Source organism: Nerophis ophidion, linkage group LG06, assembly GCF_033978795.1.
Source record: "Nerophis ophidion isolate RoL-2023_Sa linkage group LG06, RoL_Noph_v1.0, whole genome shotgun sequence".
Taxonomy (NCBI): domain Eukaryota; kingdom Metazoa; phylum Chordata; class Actinopteri; order Syngnathiformes; family Syngnathidae; genus Nerophis; species Nerophis ophidion.
The window spans coordinates 14,776,381-14,796,701 of NC_084616.1; the positions used below are offsets into that span (position 1 = coordinate 14,776,381).

The following is a 20,321-nucleotide window of genomic DNA, read 5'->3' on the forward strand; positions in this document are numbered from 1 at the left end:
CCCTCTGAAGTACACTGGAGTATAATTTTCCTCTGAAGTACAGACTCCCTCTGAAGTACACTGAAGTATACTTTTCCTCTGAAGTACAGACTCCCTCTGAAGTACACTGAAGTATACTTTTCCTCTAAAGGACAAACTCCCTCTGAAGTACACTGGAGTATACTTTCCCTCTGAAGTAAACAGTGCAAGCGGAAGACATTTGGCAGTCGCCTGTAGGAGGCGTGTCATCACGACCATAAATGGCAGAGAGACGAACAAGCTGGTGTCCTCATGTAACCTTTGTCCTGACGCCGTTCTCCAAAGAGAGCAAAAACAAGTCAAAGTCAAAACAGTCAGCATTTCTTCATGCACACAACGTATTCAATGAAACAATGCTGCTCTACTTTTTATTTTTATTTTGTTCCCCAACACTTGGTGTCCATGTGTCCCACCCACTAGACAACTACTTCCTGTTGTCCATGACATCCACACACACACACACTGAAACAAACACACACGCAGAAGGTTTTCCTGGAATACTTTGCTGGTGTTTGCAGCAGCGTGAGTATAACTGCATCGGCAGTATAAATAGTATTACTGTATTTAGATATGATAGAACACAAGCTCTCCTCCTCCACGTCCAAAACTTTCCAACTTTCCAGAGTGGCAGACGTGCAGCCGAGACGGCAACAAGCATAGAAAACAAATATAGATGAAATATAGCCTTCATTGTTTGCATGCATTCAATGCAAATTCAGGACTTATAACACAAAATATAATATTTTACTCATGTGACGTCTTTTCTCTCTTAGAAGGTCATCATGTACTCTAACTTTGACAACCTGCCAATTTAAACCGCCATTTTTACTTTGTGTGTGTGTGTGTGCGTGTGTGTGTGTGTGCGAGTGCGTGTGTGTGTGTGAGTGGGTGAAAGGAGCATCAAGTTAAGCAGAGGCGTTAAAGCATGATTAAAAGATTGATTGTTGCTTCTTGTTTATTGCATATTAGTGATATTGTTATTATAAGTGCTAACGCAGACAAACTATTTATCAATAATGATTCAGATCTAGTCTCAAACTTTATTTTTATCTGACATATGTGAATTATAATAATAAAATACAAAAAATTCCAAAGTAAAAGAAAAATGTGGAGCAAAAATGATAAACAATATAAAAAATGATAATAATAATAATAATAATATTACATAAGCATTAAAGGGGAACGGCACTTTTTTTAGTGTTCACAAAAATGTTTTATTTTTAATGGATTCTAACTTGTAAACAAACTTCATTATTCCGCCGGTAAATCCCAATATTTAGTGATATTGTTATTATAAGTGCTAACGCAGACAAACTATTTATCAATGATGACTCAGATCTAGTCTCAAACTGTATTTTTATCTGATTCACGTGTGACATATGTGAAATATAATAATAAAATACCCCAAAATTCCAAAGTAAAAGAAAAATGTGGTGCAAAAGTGATAAACAATATCAAAAATGATAATAATAATATTATATAAGCATTAAAGGGGAACGGCACTTTTTTTTAGTGTTCACAAAAATGTTTTATTTTTAATGGATTCTAACTTGTACACAAACTTCATTATTCCGCCGGTAAATCCCAATATTTAGTGATATTGTTATTATAAGTGCTAACGCAGACAAGCTATTTATCAATGATGAATCAGATCTAGTCTCAAACTGTATTTTTATCTGATTCACGTGTGACATATGTGAAATATAATAATAAAATACCCCAAAATTCCAAAGTAAAAGAAAAATGTGGTGCAAAAGTGATAAACAATATCAAAAATGATAATAATAATAATAATATTATATCAGCATTAAAGGGGAACGGCACTTTTTTTTAGTGTTCACAAAAATGTTTTATTTTTAATGGATTCTAACTTGTACACAAACTTCATTATTCCGCCGGTAAATCCCAATATTTAGTGATATTGTTATTATAAGTGCTAACGCAGACAAACTATTTACCAATGATGAATCAGATCTAGTCTCAAACTGTATTTTTATCTGATTCACGTGTGACATATGTGAAATATAATAATAAAATACCCAAAAATTCCAAAGTAAAAGAAAAATGTGGCGCAAAAATGCAAACGATATCAAAAATGATAATAATAATAATATAAGCATTAAAGGGGAACGGCACTTTTTTTTAGTGTTCACAAAAATGTTTATTTTTAATGGATTCTAACTTGTAAATACATTATATTATTCCGCCGGTAAATCCCAATATTGCGTCTTGTGTATTGAGTATTAATGATATTGTTATTATAAGTGCTAACGCAGACAAACTATTTATTTAGACTTAGACTTAGACTTCCTTTTTATTGTCATTCTAATTTGAACTTTACAGCACAGATAAGAACGAAATTTCATTACATATCAAAGATGAATCAGATCTAGTCTGAAATTACTTTTTTTTTACCTTTTCTGATTTAATTCATGTATGACAAAATATAATAATAAAATACAAAAAATTACAAAGTGAAAAAAAATTTGCCGCAAAAATGCTAGACAATATTATCAAAAATAATAAAAAGGATATATTATATAAGCATTAAAGGTTAACGGCACATTTTTTTTAGTGCTCACAAAAATGTTTTATTTTTAATGAATTCTAATTTGTAAATAAACGTTAAAAAAAGCCAATGGAAGGTCCCCTATTTCGCCCGTAAAACCCCCCCCAAAAACATCCAAAAAGCGCCAACAATACTCCATTTACATTTCCTGACCTAAATATTAACCAAGTATTAGTGATATTATTATAAAAGCTAACACAGACAAACTATTTATCAAAGGTGAATCAGATATAATAAATAATAAAATAATAATAAAATACTAAAAATTCCAAAGTAAAAAAAAATGTGGCGCAAAAATGCTAAACAATATTATCCAAAATAATAATGATACTAATATTATCCAAGCATTAGAGGGGAACGGCACTTTTTTTTAGTGTTCACAAAAATGTTTTTTTTTTTCAATGGATTCTAACTTGTACATAAACTTCATTATTCCGCCGATAAATCCCAATAAAGGATTGATTATTGCGTCTTGTGTATTGCGTATTAGTCTTATTGTTATTATAAGTGCTAACGCAGACAAACTATTTATCAATGATGACTCGGATCTAGTCTCAAACTTTATATTTATCTGATTCATGTGTGACATATGTGAGATATAATAATAAAATGCAAACAATTCCAAAGTAAAAGAAAAAATGTGGAACAAAAATGTTAAACGATATCAAAAATGATAATAATAATATTATTATATAAGCATTAAAGGGGAACGGCATTTTTTTTTAGTGTTCACCAAAATGTTTTATTTGTAATGAATTCTAACTTGTAAATAAACTTCATTATTCCGCCGGTAAATCCCAATATTTAGTGATATTGTTATTATAAGTGCTAACGCAGACAAACTATTCATCAATGATGACTCAGATCTAGTCTCAAACTTTATTTTTATCTGACATATGTGAAATATAATAATAAAATACAAAAAATTCCAAAGTAAAAGAAAAATGTGGCGCAAAAATGATAAACAATATCAAAAATGATAAGAATAATAATATTACATAAGCATTAAAGGGGAACGGCACTTTTTCTTAGTGTTCACAAAAATGTTTTATTTTTAATGGATTCTAACTTGTAAATAAACTTTATTATTCTGCCGGTAAATCCCAATATTTAGTGATATTGTTATTATAAGTGCTAACGCAGACAAACTATTTACCAATGATGACTCAGATCTAGTCTCAAACTTTATTTTTATCTGACATATGTGAAATCTAATAATAAAATACAAAAAATTCCAAAGTAAAAGAAAACTGTGGAGCAAAAATGATAAACAATATAAAAAATTATAATGTAATAATATTATATAAGCATTAAAGGGGAATGGCACATTTTCTTAATGTTCACAAAAATATTCTATTTTTAATGGATTCTAACTTGTAAACAAACTTTGTTATTCTGCCGGTAAATCCCAATATTTAGTGAGATTGTTACTATAATCAATCAATCAATCAGTGTTTACTTATATAGCCCTAAATCACTAGTGTCTCAAAGGGCTGCACAAACCACCACGACATCCTCGGTAGGCCCACATAAGGGCAAGGAAAACTCACACCCAGTGGGACATCGGTGACAATAATGACCCAGTGGGACGTCGGTGACAATGATGACTATGAGAACCTTAGAGAGGAGGAAAGCAATGGATGTCGAGCGGGTCTAACATGATACTGTGAAAGTTCAATCCACAATGGATCCAACACAGTCGCGAGAGTCCAGTCCAAAGCGGATCCAACACAGCAGCGAGAGTCCCGTTCACAGCGGAGCCAGCAGGAAACCATCCCAAGCGGAGGCGGATCAGCAGCGCAGAGATGTCCCCAGCCGATACACAGGCAAGCAGTACATGGCCACCGGATCGGACTGGACCCCCTCCACAAGGGAGAGTGGGACATAGAAGAAAAAGAAAAGAAACGGCAGATCAACTGGTCTAAAAAGGGAGTCTATTTAAAGGCTAGAGTATACAAATGAGTTTTAAGGTGAGACTTAAATGCTTCTACTGAGGTGGCATCTCTAACTGTTACCGGGAGGGCATTCCAGAGTACTGGAGCCCGAACGGAAAACCCTCTATAGCCCGCAGACTTTTTTTGGGCTTTTGGAATCACTAATAAGCCGGAGTCCTTTGAACGCAGATTTCTTGCCGGGACATATGGTACAATACAATCGGCAAGATAGGATGGAGCTAGACCGTGTAGTATTCTATACGTAAGTAGTAAAACCTTAAAGTCACATCTTAAGTGCACAGGAAACCAGTGCAGGTGAGCCAGTACAGGCGTAATGTGATCAAACTTTCTTGTTCTTGTCAAAAGTCTAGCAGCCGCATTTTGTACCAACTGTAATCTTTTAATACTAGACATGGGGAGACCCGAAAATAATACGTTACAGTAATCGAGGCGAGACGTAATAAACGCATGGATAATGATCTCAGCGTCTTTAGTGGACAGAATGGAGCGAATTTTAGCGATATTACGGAGATGAAAGAAGGCCGTTTTAGTAACGCTTTTAATGTGTGCCTCAAAGGAGAGAGTTGGGTCGAAGATAATACCCAGATTCTTTACCGTGTCGCCTTGTTTAATTGTTTGGTTGTCAAATGTTAGAGTTGTATTATTAAATAGAGTTCGGTGTCTAGCAGGATCGATAATCAGCATTTCCCTTTTTTTGGCGTTGAGTTGCAAAAAGTTAGCGGACATCCATTGTTTAATTTCATTAAGACACGCCTCCAGCTGACTACAATCCGGCGTGTTGGTCAGCTTTAGGGGCATGTAGAGTTGGGTGTCATCAGCATAACAATGAAAGCTAATACCGTATTTGCATATGACGTCACCTAGCGGCAGCATGTAGATGCTGAAGAGTGCAGGGCCAAGGACCGAACCCTGGGGAACTCCACACGTTACCTTAACGTAGTCCGAGGTCACACTGTTATGGGAGACACACTGCATCCTATCAGTAAGATAAGAGTTAAACCAAGACAGGGCTAAGTCTGACATACCAATTCGTGTTTTGATACGTTCTAATAAAATATTATGATCGACAGTATCGAAAGCAGCGCTAAGATCGAGGAGCAGCAACATAGATGACGCATCAGAATCCATCGTTAGCAATAGATCATTAGTCATTTTTGCGAGGGCTGTCTCCGTGGAGTGATTTGCCCTGAAACCGGATTGAAAGGTTTCACATAGATTGTTAGACGCTAAGTGTTCATTTAACTGCTCCGCAACAATTTTTTCAAGGATTTTTGAAATAAAGGGAAGGTGAGACACCGGTCAGTGCTAACGCAGACAAACTATTTATCAATGATGACTCAGATCTAGTCTCAAACTTTATTTTTATCTGACATATGTGAAATATAATAATAAAATACAAAAAATTCCAAAGTAAAAGAAAAATGTGGCGCAAAAATGATAAACAATATCAAAAATGATAAGAATAATAATATTATATAAGCATTAAAGGGGAACGGCACTTTTTCTTAGTGTTCACAAAAATGTTTTATTTTTAATGGATTCTAACTTGTAAACAAACTTTATTATTCCGCCAGTAAATCCCAATATTTAGTGATATTGTTATTATAAGTGCTAACGCAGACAAACTATTTACCAATGATGACTCAGATCTAGTCTCAAACTTTATTTTTATCTGACATATGTGAAATATAATAATGAAATACAAAAAATTCCAAAGTAAAACAAAAATGTGGCGCAAAAATGATAAATGATATCAAAAATGATAATAATAATAATATTATATAAGCATAAAGGGGAACGGCACTTTTTTTTAGTGTTCACAAAAATGTTTTATTTTGAATGGATTCTAACTTGTAAATAAACTTTATTATTCCGCCGGTAAATCCCAATATTTAGTGATATTGTTATTATAAGTGCTAACGCAGACAAACTATTTATCAATGATGACTCGGATCTAGTCTCAAACTTTATTTTTATCTGACATATGTGAAATATAATAATAAATACAAACAATTCCAAAGTGAAAGAAAAAATGTGGTGCAAAAATGCTAAACAATATTATCAATAATAATAATAATAATATATGAGCATTAAAGGGGAACGGCACTTCTTTTTTGTGTTCACAAAAATGTTTTATTTTTAATGGATTCTAACTTGAGGGAATAAGCGGTAGGAAATGGATGGATGGATTCTAACTTGTAAATAAACTTCATTATTCCGTCGGTAAATCCCAATATTTAGTGATATTGTTATTATAAGTGCTAACGCAGACAAACTATTTATCAAAGATGAATCAGAGCAAATCTCAAACTTAATTTTTTTTTACCTTATCTGATTTCATCCATCCATCCATCCATCCATCCATCCATCCATCCATCCATCCATCCATCCATCCATCCATCCATCCATCCATCCATCCATCCATCCATCCATCCATCCATCCATCCATCCATCCATCCATCCATCTATCCATCCATCCATCCACCCACCAACCAACCACCGCTTGAGGGCGGTATAGCTCGGTTGGTAGAGCGGCCGTGTCAGCAATTAGAGGGTTGCAGGTTCGATTCCCGCTTCCACCATACTAGTCACTGCCGTTGTGTCCTTGGGCAAGACACTTTACCCACCTGCTCCCAGTGCCACCCACACTGGTTTAAATGTAACTTAGATATTGGGTTTCACTATGTAAAGCGCTTTGAGTCACTAGAGAAAAGTGCTATATAAATATAATTCACTTCACTTTTGGGGTGGCGGGGGGTCGCTGGAGCCTATCTCAGCTGCATTCGGGCGGTAGGCGGGGTACGTGACTTAATTCATGTGTGACAAAAATATATTAATAAAATATAAAAAATTCCGAACTGAAAAAAAAAAAGTGGCGTAAAAATGCTAAACAATATTACCAAAAAATAATAAAATATAAGCATATATCATGAGCTGTCTTGTACACTCTTGGTCAATTTATACAAGCATTAAAGAGGAAGAGCATTTTTTTTTTAAATTCATATGTGCCAAAAATATATTGATAAAATACAAAAAATTACAAAGTAAAAAAAAATGTGGCGTAAAAAGGCTAAACAATATTACCAAAAAATAATAAAATATAAGCATATATCATGAGCTGTCTTGTATACTGTTGGTCTATTTATATAAGCATTAAAGGGGAACTGCATTTTTTTTTGCGTTCACAAAAATGCTTGATTTTTAATTAATTATAACTTGTAAATAAAGGTTAAAAAAAAGCCAATGGGAGGTCCTCTATTCCGCCCGTAAAACCCAATAAAAAAACATCCATAAAGCACTAACACCACTCCATTTACATTTCATGACTTGGATATTAAAGAAGTATTATTGACGAACTATTTATCAAAGATTAATCAGATCTAGTCTCAAACTACATTTTTTTTTAAACTTATCTGATTTAATTCATGTGTGACAAAATATAATAATAAAATAACAAAAATTCCAAAGTAAAAAAAAAAAAAATGTGGCGCACAAAAGCTAAACATTATTATCGAAAATAATAACAATAATATTATATCAGCATTAAAGGGTAAGGGCACTTTTTTTTAGTGTTCACAAAAATGTTTTATTTTTAATGGATTCTAAATTGTAAATAAACTTCATTATTCCGCCGATAAATCCCAATAAAGGATTGATCATTGCGTCTTGTGTATTGCGTATTAGTGATATTGTTATTATAAGTGCTAACACAGACAAACTATTTATCAAAGATGAATCAGATCTAGTCCCAAACTACATTTTTTTTACCTTATCTGATTTAATTAATGCGTGACAAAATATAATAATAAAATACTAAAAATTTCAAAGTAAAAAAAAAAATGTGGCACAAAAATGCTAAACAATATTATCAAAAATAATAATAATAATAATATTATTATATAAGCATTAAAGGGGAACGGCACTTCTTTTTAGTGTTCACAAAAATTGTTTATTTTTAATGAATTATAACTTGTAAATAAACGTTAAAAAAAGCCAACGGGAGGTCTTATTCTGCCCGTAAAACCCAATCAAAAAAATCCAAAAAGCGCCAATAATACCCCATTTACATTTCCTGACATGAATATTAACCAAGTATTAGTAATATTGTTATTATAAGTGCTAACCCAGACGAACTATTTATCAAAGATGAATAAGATCTAGTCTCAAACTAAATTTTTTCTACCTTATCTGATTTAATTCATGTGTGACAAAATATAATAATAAAATACAAAAAATTCCAAAGTAAAAAAAAATGTGGCGCAAAAATGCTAAACATAATTATTGAAAATAATAATAAAAATATTGTATAAGCATTAAAGGGGAACGGCACTATTTTTTTGGTGCTCACTAAAATGCTTGATTTTTAATGAATTCTAACTTGTAAATAAACGTTTAAAAAAAGGCAATGGAAGGTATTATATAGCGCCCATAAAACAAAATAAAAAAACATCCAAAAAGCGCCAATAATGCTCCATTTACATTTCCTGACTTGAATAAAAATAAGTATTAGTGATATTGTTATTATAAGTGCTAACGCAGACAAATTATTTATCAGAGATTAATCAGATCTAGTCTCAAACTGCATTTTTTCTACCTTATCTGATGTGTGACAAAATATAATAATAAAAGACTAAAAATTCCCAAAATATAACTGTTCAGTTTGGTAGAAAATGAACGGATGAATGGATGATTCAATAATGAAAGGGTTTGTAAGTATGGAGGGGCCATTTTGATGTATTTTTTTAAATGCTAAAAACAGATATTATATACATGAGGCGGCGACTTGTCCAGGGTGTACACGCCTTCCGCCCAAATGCGGCTGATATAGGCTCCAGCACCCCCTGCGACCTCTACAGGGACAAGCGGCAGAAAAGAGATGGATGGATTTACATTTAAAGATACAACTTTGAGTTATAAGTGTCTTATTATAGTATTATTTTTTATTCGTTTAAAATGTTTGGCTTTTTCTCAGATTTTTTGCTCTTTTTTTCTTACATTATACTGTTGCTGTTTTTTAAGATAAATATGTTATTATTTGAAAAGACACAGCTTTTGACGTTTTAGCAGACATGTTATAGGTATAGTTGAGCGAAGTATTGGTACTGGATCGCAGAGAAAATCAGTGGTATCGCACTTCTAAAATATTTAGTCCACCTGAGATCTACTACCACAGATGCTCGGCCTGATGGCGGCGGCGGGACATGTGCGAGCAATGTTCCTAAGAGGACGCGTGGCGGCGGCCCTGACCTCCAGCAGAGCCACCATGGCGAGCCACGGTCACGGTACGGCCAGAGCCGGAAGTTGTGCTTACCGTGTCTATGGATGTGTTTACTGGTCCTTGATGTCTTCCATCAGGGGTGGACCAGATGTCCAAGTCCAAGTACTGGGACAGTGTGGACACGCCGCTGCCTGACAGGCCTTTCAAGGACAAGCTGAGTGCTGCAGACAAGAGCCTGAAACAAAAGGAGAAAGGACCCTGGCAGCAGCTGAGCAAAGAGGAGAAGATAGCCTGTAAGACCTGAAACACATATATATATACATATACATAAACATACATACATACAGGTATATATATACATATATATATATATATATATATATATATATATATATATATACATATATATATATATATATATATATATATATACATATACATATATATATATATATATATATATATATATATATATATATGTGTGTGTATATATGTAGTATGAATTGTTGTAGTTATATTGTAAGACACGTCGTTTGGTTGTTGAGGTTATAATGTAATTATATTGTAAGACACGTTGTTTGGTTGTTGTAGCTATATTGTAATTATATTGTAAGACACGTCATTTGGTTGTTGTATTTATATTTGTTTGGTTGTTGTAATTATATTTGTTTGGTTGTTGTAGTTCATTTGGTTGTTGTAGTTACATTGTAAGACACGTCGTGGTTATATTGTAAGACACGTTGTTTGATTGTTGTAGTTATATTGTAAGATACGTTCTCTGGTTGTTGTGGTTATATTGTAAGATACGTTGTCTGGTTGTTGTGGTTATATTGTAAGAAACTTCGTAATTATAAGACACGTCGTAGTTATATTGTAAGACACGTTGTTTGATTGTTGTAGTTATATTGTAAGATACGTTCTCTGGTTGTTGTAATTATATTGTAAGACACGTTGTTTGGTTGTTGTAGCTATCCTGTAATTATATTGTAAGACAAGTCGTTTAGTTGTTGTAGTTATATTCGTTTGGTTGTTGTAATTATATTTGTTTGGTTGTTGTAGTTATATTGTAAGACACGTCGTTTGGTTGTTGTAGCCATATTGTAATTATATTGTAAGACACGTCGTTTGGTTGTTGTATTTATATTTGTTTGGTTGTTGTAATTATATTTGTTTGGTTGTTGTAGTTATATTGTAAGAAAAGTCGTTTGGTTGTTGTAGTTACATTGTAAGACACGTCGTGGTTATATTGTAAGACACGTTGTTTATTGTTGTAGTTATATTGTAAGACACGTCGTTTGGTTGTTGTGGTTACATTTTAAGACACGTCATTTGGTTGTGGTAGTTATATTGTGAGACACGTCGTTTGGTTGTTGTGGTTATAATGTAATTATATTGTAAGACACGTTGTTTGGTTGTTGTAGTTATATTGTAAGACACGTCGTTTGGTTGTTGTAGCTATATTGTAATTATGTTGTAAGACACATCGTTTGGTTGTTGTATTTATATTTGTTTGGTTGTTGTAATTATATTTGTTTGGTTGTTGTAGTTATATTGTAAGACAAGTCATTTGGTTGTTGTAGTTACATTGTAAGACACGTCGTGGTTATATTGTAAGAGACGTTGTTTGATTGTTGTAGTTATATTGTAAGATACGTTGTCTGGTTGTTGTGGTTATATTGTAAGACACGTCGTTTGGTTGTTGTAATTATATTGTAAGACACGTTGTTTGGTTGCTGTAGCTATCTTGTAATTATATTGTAAGACACGTCGTTTGGTTGTTGTAGTTATATTCGTTTGGTTGTTGTAATTATATTTGTTTGGTTGTTGTAGTTCTATTGTAAGACACGTCGTTTGGTTGTTGTAGTTACATTGTAAGACACGTCGTGGTTATATTGTAAGACACGTTGTTTGATTGTTGTAGTTCTATTGTAAGATACGTTGTCTGGTTTTTGTGGTTATATTGTAAGACACGTCGTTTGGTTGTTGTAATTATATTGTAAAACACGTTGTTTGGTTGTTGTAGTTACATTGTAATTATATTTTAAGACACGTCGATTGGTTGTTGTAGTTATATTCGCTTGGTTATTGTAGTCATATTTCAAGACCGGTCATTTGGTTGTTGTAGTTATATTGTAATACACGTCGTTTGGTTGTTGTGGTTATATTTTAGGACACATCGTTTGGTTGTTGTAGTTATATTGTAAAACACGTTGTTTGGTTGTGTAGTTATATTGTAATTATATTGTAAGACATGTTTGGTTGTTGTAGTTATATTGTAAGACACGTCGTTTGGTTGTTGCAGTCATATTTGTTTGGTTGTTATAGTTATATTGTAAGACACGTCGTTTGGTTGTTGTAGTTATATTGTAAGATACGTCGTCTGGTAGTTGTAGTTTTATTCGTTTGGTTGTTGTAGTTATATTGTAAGACACGTCGTTTGGTTGGTGTGGTTATATTTTAAGACTCGTCATTTGGTTGTGGTAGTTATATTGTAAGACACGTCGTTTGGTTGTGGTAGTTCTAGTGTAAGACACGTCGTTTGGTTGTTGTGGTTATATTGTAATGATATTGTAAGACACGTCGTTTGGTTGTTGTAGTTATTTTGTAATTATATTGTAAGACATGTTGTTTGGTTGTTGTATTGATATTGTAATTATAATGTAAGACATGTCGTTTGGTTGTTGTAGTTATATTCGTTTGGTTGTTTTAGTTAGTATATTGTAAGACACGTTGTTTGGTTGTTGTAGTTATATTGTAAGACACGTTGTTTGGTTGTTGTAGTTATATTGTCAGACATTGTGTTAGGTTGTTGTAGTTATATTCGTTTGGTTGTGGTAGTTATATTGTAAGACACGTTGTTTGGTTGTTGTAGTTATACTGTAAGACACGTTGTTTGGTTGTTGTAGTTATATTGTAAGTCACGCCGTAGTTATATTGTAAGACACGTCTTTTGGTTGTTGTAGTTATATTGTAATTATATTGTAAGACACGTCGTTTGGTTGTTGTAGTTATATTGTCAGACATTGTGTTAGGTTGTTGTAGTTATATTAGTTTGGTTGTGGTAGTTATATTGTAAGACACGTTGTTTGGTTGTTGTAGTTATACTGTAAGACACGTTGTTTGGTAGTTATATTGTAAGACACGCCGTAGTTATATTGTAAGACACGTCTTTTGGTTGTTGTAGTTATATTGTAATTATATTGTAAGACACGTCGTTTGGTTGTTGTAGTTATATTGTCAGACATTGTGTTAGGTTGTTGTAGTTATATTCGTTTGGTTGTGGTAGTTATATTGTAAGACACGTTGTTTGGTTGTTGTAGTTATACTGTAAGACACGTCGTTTGGTTGTTGTAGTTAAAAGTTTAACAGTACAGATTATACATATTTAACAAACTTACACGTTCACACACAAAAAGAAAAGAAAAAGAATGACGGAAAAAGGAATAGGCTGAAGCCAAAGCTTATATTTGCCTTTCCTATACCTCCACTGAAAATAAGACTACCTGGAACATCAACGTTAAAAAAAAAAAATGGGATGGAAGTATTTGTTACTATATTTTATCATTTTCAATCATTTCACTTTTCAAGGCTTTCTTAAACCTCATCAATCAAAAGTCTGCTCAAAAGTCGCTTTTAATGGGCCTGTTGTCTATTTTAGTGTACCGCCTGATGTTCCGTCAGACCTACCCTGAGATCAATCAGAAAACAGACGAGTGGAAGACGGTGGTGGGCGCCTCTTTCATCTTCCTGGGCTTCACCGGTCTGCTGGTCTGGTGGCAGGCAGTCTATGGTCAGTCTACTAACTTTGGTTTTAGTCAGTAATGCGGGTTTTATCGGCCTACTAGTGCTCCAGTGGTAAGTCCTCCATGCGCTCCCTAAGCCTTCTAGGGAATTATAATATAAGACACGTCGTTTAGTTGTTGTAGTTATATTGTAAAACACATTGTTTGGTTGTTGTAGTTATATTGTAACTACGGCCCATTTTTTTTTTTTTAGCATTCACAAAAGTGTTTTTATTTTAATGCATTCTAACTTATAAATAAACATTCAAAAGCCAATGAGAGGTCCTGTATTCTGCCCGTAAAAAACAAATAAAAAAACATCCAAAAAGCGCCAACAATACTCAATTTACATTTCGTGACTTGAATATTAACCAAGTATTAGTCCATCCATCCTTTTTCTACCACTTTCCCTTTTGGGGTGGCGGGGGGGGGGGGTCGCTGGAGCTTATCTCAGCTGCATTCGGGCGGTAGGCGGGGTACACCCTGGACAAGTCGCCACCTCATCGCAGGGCCACCAAGTATTAGTGATATTGTTAATATAAGCGCTAACGCAGACAAACTACTTATAGCTTGTGTGCCAATGTTGACATGATCGACTGATGAGGTGCTTCGTTTCCTTGCTCGTCAAACTTTATTTTAGATCATAAATCCCGCCTCTCATCGGGACAGTACAAGGATGAGGACATATTCCGACAAGTTGTAAGACACGTCGTTTGGTTATTGTAGTTATATTTTTTTGGTTGTTGTAGTTATATTGTAAGAAACGTCTATATTGGTTGTTGTACTGTAGTTATATTGTAAGACACACTGTAGTTATATTGTAAGACAGGTTGTTTGGTTGTTGTAGTTATATTGTAAGACACGTCATTTGGTTGTTGTAGTTATATTGTAAGACACGTCTATATTGGTTGTTGTACTGTAGTTATATTGTAAGACACACCGTAGTTATATTGTAAGACAGGTTGTTTGGTTGTTGTAGTTATATTGTAAGACACGTCATTTGGTTGTTGTAGTTATATTGTAAGAAACGTCTATATTGGTTGTTGTACTGTAGTTATATTGTAAGACAAACCGTAGTTATATTGTAAGACAGGTTGTTTGGTTGTTGTAGTTACATTGTAAGACACGTCATTTGGTTGTTGTAGTTATATTGTAAGACACGTCGTTTGGGTTCTGTAGTTATAGTCGTTTGGTTGTCGTAGTTATATTGCAAAACACGTCCTTTGGTTGTTGTAATTATACTGTGAGACACGTCGTAGTTAAATTGTAAGACACGTTGTTTGGTTGTTGTAGTTATATTGTAAGACACGTAATTTGGTTGTTGTAGTTATATTGTAAGACATGTCGTTTGGTTGTTGTAGTTATATTGTAAGACACGTCGTTTGATTGTTGTAGTTATATTCATTTGGTTGTTGCAGTCATATTGTAAGACACGCCGTTTGGTTGTTGTAATAATATTGTAAGACACGTTATAGTTATATTGTAAGACACGTTGTTTGGATGTTTTAATTATATTGTAAGACACGTCGTAGTTATATTGTAAGACACGTTGTTTGGTTGTTGTTGTAGTTATATGTAAGACACATTGTTTGGTTATTATAGTTATATCGTAAGACACGTTGTTTGGTTTTTGTAGTTATATTGTAATTATATTGGAAGACACTTCGTTTGGTTGTTGTAGTTATATTGTATGACATGTCGTCTGGTTGTTGTAGTTATATTGTAAGACGCGTTGTTTGGTTGTTGTAGTTATATTATAATTATATTGTAAGACACGTTGTTTGGTTGTTGTAATTATATTGTAAGACAAGTCGTCTGGTTGTTGTAATTATTTTGTAACACATGTCGTAGTTATATTGTAAGACATGTTTGGTGGTTGCAGTTATATTGTAATACACGTCGTTTGGTTTTTGTAGTTATATTGTAATGACATTATAAGACACGCCGTTTGGTTGTTGTAGTTATATTGTAAGACGCCTCGTTTGGTTGTTGTACAAGGATGAGGATGTATTCCGACAAGTTGGTGCACTTTGACAGCCAATTTAGACCTGGGTATTGCGATAACGACAGGAAACGATGCTTTGTTACACCCACCTTATCTTTGCGAGGATTAAGAGACATTCTTAATCTAAATGGGAATATATGAACATCCTAAAAATCGGCATCCTGATGACAACAGACATTGTACAGTAAGTGATGTTTTATTATGTTTGTTGGCGCTGGAAAAGTCTGCAGTTGTTCAGTCATCAGTGATCTAGTTAAAAAAAAACATTGTGATGCAATTTTTTTTAAATAAATGTGCCGCGTAGGTTTAAAATGAGCAAAGTACTTAAATATTAAGTGTTATTATAAATGTTCCTGTTCCTACATTACATGTATACTTACATCATGTATATAAATGTTAATATTAATGTTGGCTTTTGGATGTTTTTTTAAGGGTTTCATAGTAATTTATTTCATAATAATTTCATTGTAAGCAAACTTTTAATCGCATTTATTTACTATTTTATTTATTTATTTATTTATTTTTAAAACATCCCTTGCCATGTAAAAATTTGCAGTTCCCCTTTAAGCAACACACAGGTGTGCTTATTCATACGTTTGTGTAACAATTTTTTATCCAATGAAGAAGAGATTTTCATTTGCAATGCTGACCTAGCACAGAGGCAGCATTTACATGTAAGAGATGTTGAAGTGTGATGACACCCTCATCTCATCGTCGCTCATTCACCAGCAAAAATGGGTGCTACAGACCGCTCTCAACAGTTCTCAAATGCTCTCAATGTGTGGGGTGAATGTGTGGGAACATAAATGACGGATTCTGATAAACACTTAGATACAAGGATGTCTGCAACTTGTAGACAGCCAACAATTAGGAATATTTTGGGGGCGTTTCTTTCTGTATTTATAACAATTTAGTACTATTTTAAAAACAGTACAGTAATTTGGACAGTGACTTTTGTGTATGAGACCTCACTGCTTTTTAGCGTCTACATTTAAGTCAGTGTAAACAAAAAGAGTAAAACATCAAAAAAGTATTTTTTGGGGAGGACTATCTCTCCCGGCAGGCGTGGGAACGCCTTGGGATCCCCCAGGAGGAGCTGGACAAAGTGGCTGGGGAAAGGGAAGTCTGGGCTTCCCTGCTTGGGCTGCTGCCCCCGCGACCCGACCTCGGATAAGCGGAGGAATGATGGATGGATGGATGGATTCATAAATTCACAAGTTTATGACATTGTATTAAAAAAAAAACTTGAAACATGGCAACTTTTGCCACATTTTCCTGAAAAATCTTCCGTAAATTCTGGCATTTTAGGCTGCGATGATCACAAAACAAAAAGCCTGCGAGTTGTTGTTTTTAATTATTAATGCACCAATTCATTTTTTTTTACACGTTTTCTCTTTCCAACCCATCCATCCATCCATCCATCCATTTCCTACCGCTTATTCCAGGGGTCACCAACCTTTTTGAAACCAAGAGCTACTTCTTGGGTACTGATTAATGCGAAGGGCTACCAGTTTGATACACACTTAAATAAATTGCAAGAAATAGCCAATTTGCTCAATTTATCTTTAATAAATAAATCTATATATGTATATAAAAAATGGGTATTTCTGTCTGTCAATCCGTCATACTTTTTTCCCCCTTTTACTGAAGGTTTTTTGTAGAGAATAAATGATGAAAAAAACACTTAATTGAACGGTTTAAAAGAGGAAAAAACAGGAAAAAAATTTGAAAGATAGTTTATCTTCCATTTCGACTCTTTAAAATTCAAATCTCAACCGAAAAAGATAAGAAAAAAACTAGCTAAGTCGAATCTTTTTGAAAAAATTTAAAAAATAATTTCTGAAACATTATTAGTAATTTTTCCTGATTAGGATTACTTTTAGAATTTTGATGACATGTTTTAAGTAGGTTAAAATCCAATCTGCACTTTGTTAGAAGATATAACAAATTGGACCAAAGACAAATCATTATTTCTTCTAGATTTTCCAGAACAAACATTTTAAAAGAAATTCAAAAGACTTTGAAATAAGATTTAAATTTGATTTAAAGATTTTGTAGATTTGCCAGAATATTTTTTGGGAATTTTAATCATATTAAGTTGGAAGAAATATTTCACAAATATTTTTCGTCGAAAAAACAGAAGCTAATATAAAGAGTTAAATTAAAATCTATTTATTATTCTTTACAATAAAAAAATAAATTTACTCAAACATTGATTTAAATTCTCAGGAAAGAAGAGGAAGGAATTTAAAAGGTGAAAAGGTATATGTGTTTAAAAATCCTAAAATCATTTTTAAGGTTGTATTTTTTCTCTAGAATTATCTTTCTGAAAGTTATAAGAAGCAAAAAATAATAATAATAATTTATTTAAACAAGTGAAGACCAAGTCTTTGAAATATTTTAATGGATTTTCAAATTCTATTTGAGTTTTGTCTCTCTTAGAATTAAAAATGTCGAGCAAAGCGAGCCTAGCTTGCTAGTAAATAAATACAATTTAAAAAAAATAGAGGCAGCTCACTGGTAAGTGCTGCTATTTGAGCTATTTTTAGAACAGGCCAGCGGGCGACTCATCTGGTCCTTACGGGCTACCTGGTGCCCGCGGGCACCGTGTTGGTGACCCCTGGCTTATTCCCTTTGGGGTCGCGGGGGACGCTGGTGCCTATCTCAGCTACAATCTGGCGGAAGGCGGTGTACACCCTGGACAAGTTCCCTGCCTCCTCAACCCGTCCAGTTAAAGTCCAAAGAGATTGTAGTGCACACGTCAACCTTCCACAACTATCCATAAACCCAAAGAGTTCATTTCCACAGGTTTTGTTTACTTCAAATTGGTTTTAGGAAGCTTTTACACTAGCACCATTGAGTCTTTTTTAACTACTTTTAAAGTTGAGGTAAAACCACAACAACAAAAAGTCATGCTTGACCCTAAATGTCAAATGGTGACGTCACGTACCAGGAAGTTAACAAATGTCGCCTTACCGGTTTAGCACGAAAACTCGTAGCATAGTTGAGCCAAAACCACTCGTCATTGTTCTTTATCGTCTTTGCGTACATGCTCTTATCAAACTTGCCTAAAGTGCTCATTTGTCTCGATTTACTTTATTTCAGCTGCCAGCTTATAGGGCAAAGTTTTTTGTTTTTTCCTGTCCACGTTATTTCGACCAATCAGAGAACGCGCGTGATGTCACGTGGTTTCTTCTGACGCATTCATGGTCGCCAGGATTTATTAATTTATTTTTTTTCAACGTGGGAACAGAAACAGAAACAAAAAAAAAATAAACTTATTAGAAAAATAAAAACATTTATTTTGGGGATGAAAATGAATATGAACAAAAAATAAACACTTGTGACAGGGGTGATACTGTAAATAAAAATACTAATATATTCCCAGATCACGTACCGGGGGTATAGCTCAGTGGTAGAGCATTTGACTGCAGATCAAGAGGTCCCCGGTTCAAATCCGGATGCCCCCTGACATTTTTTTTTTACGTAAATACCATATTGTTGATTACTGTCAGGTGTGAATCTGGCGTTAACTCGTCTTGCCAACCAATACAAAAAAAGAGTAAGAGCAGGATGTTTTTCCCAACAGTGTACCCGCCACGCCCCCCGACCTTTGATGCCGAGCTGCAGGCCAAACAGGTGCAGAGGATGCTGGACATGAGGATCAATCCCGTCGAAGGGTTCTCCTCCAAGTGGGACTACGAGAAAGGCCAGTGGAAGTAAAACACAAATGAAGTGGAACATACTAAAAGGAAGCAGAAAAATCACCACTGCTGCTGTCTTTTAAAAATGAGCAGATCAATAAAGCTTGACTCCGTCCAACCCTGTGGAATATTCATTACTTTTGTAATATTCATTACTTTTAGGATTATTATTATTATTATTATTATTTTTAGAAATTCAGCATTTTTTTAATGCCATCCATCTATCCATTTTCTAATTAGAATATAATGGATAATTAATCACATTTTTATACATGTTTTTTTAGTTCACTATTATTATTTACATACATACATTTAAAATATATTTAAAGTTACTTATATACAATTCTATGGACATTTTATTCCCATCTGTACTGTTTTAAATCTATTTTACATATGTTAGTTACTTTATAGACGTTACAAGGGGGAAATATTTAAGTCTTTAGCCCCCTCTAGTGGAGAAGATTATATTAGGGAGAGGAAAAAAAGATATCGGGAAGACGATGTTAAAAAATTGCATTTTATTCAGATTTTTACTTTAATGAAACAGTGGACAAGATTAGATTTTGGGGAAAAAAAGCCTAAACACTAATTTTAACGTTTAAAAAAATCCTATTGCATTTAATTCAATACTGTACTGTAATGAAAGATATATTCTAAATCGTTATTTTTAACACCATGATAAGAGTTGGCTCTTTAGCGCCCTCCAGTGGACAAGATTAGGGAGGGAAAAAAAATACAATCGGGAAGACCATGTGAAAAAAATTGCATTTTATTCTCATTTTTACTCTAATAAAACAGCGGGGAGAAAAAAAGCCTAGTCACTAATTGAGCGTTTGAAAAAATCCTATTACATTTCATTTTCTACTGTACTGTAATGAAAGATATATTCTAAAACGTTACTTTTAATACGATAATAATAGTTGGCTCTTTAGCTCTCTCCTGTGGACAAGATTATATTAGGGAGAAAAAAAGCCTAGTCATTAATTGAGTGTTTAAAAAAGTCATTTTACATTTAATTTTATAATCTACTGTATTGAAAGATATATTCTAAATCGTTATTTTTAACACGA

At 33.7% G+C, this 20,321-nt stretch overlaps 1 protein-coding gene and 1 non-coding gene across 2 annotated transcripts; both read left to right on the forward strand.

The window, feature by feature from the left end:
* Positions 1 to 419: 419 nt before the first annotated feature.
* LOC133554237 (cytochrome c oxidase subunit 4 isoform 2, mitochondrial) lies at positions 420 to 19,369 on the forward strand. Its single transcript, XM_061902728.1, has 5 exons — positions 420 to 540; positions 9,716 to 9,824; positions 9,898 to 10,053; positions 13,419 to 13,550; positions 19,137 to 19,369. The coding sequence occupies exons 2-5, from the start codon at positions 9,716 to 9,718 to the stop codon at positions 19,268 to 19,270; spliced, it is 531 nt and encodes a 176-aa protein (XP_061758712.1). The 5' UTR covers positions 420 to 540; the 3' UTR covers positions 19,271 to 19,369.
* Positions 18,946 to 19,017, forward strand: trnac-gca (transfer RNA cysteine (anticodon GCA)). The gene has a single exon. It is a non-coding gene; the product is annotated as a tRNA-Cys (tRNA).
* Positions 19,370 to 20,321: the final 952 nt, after the last annotated feature.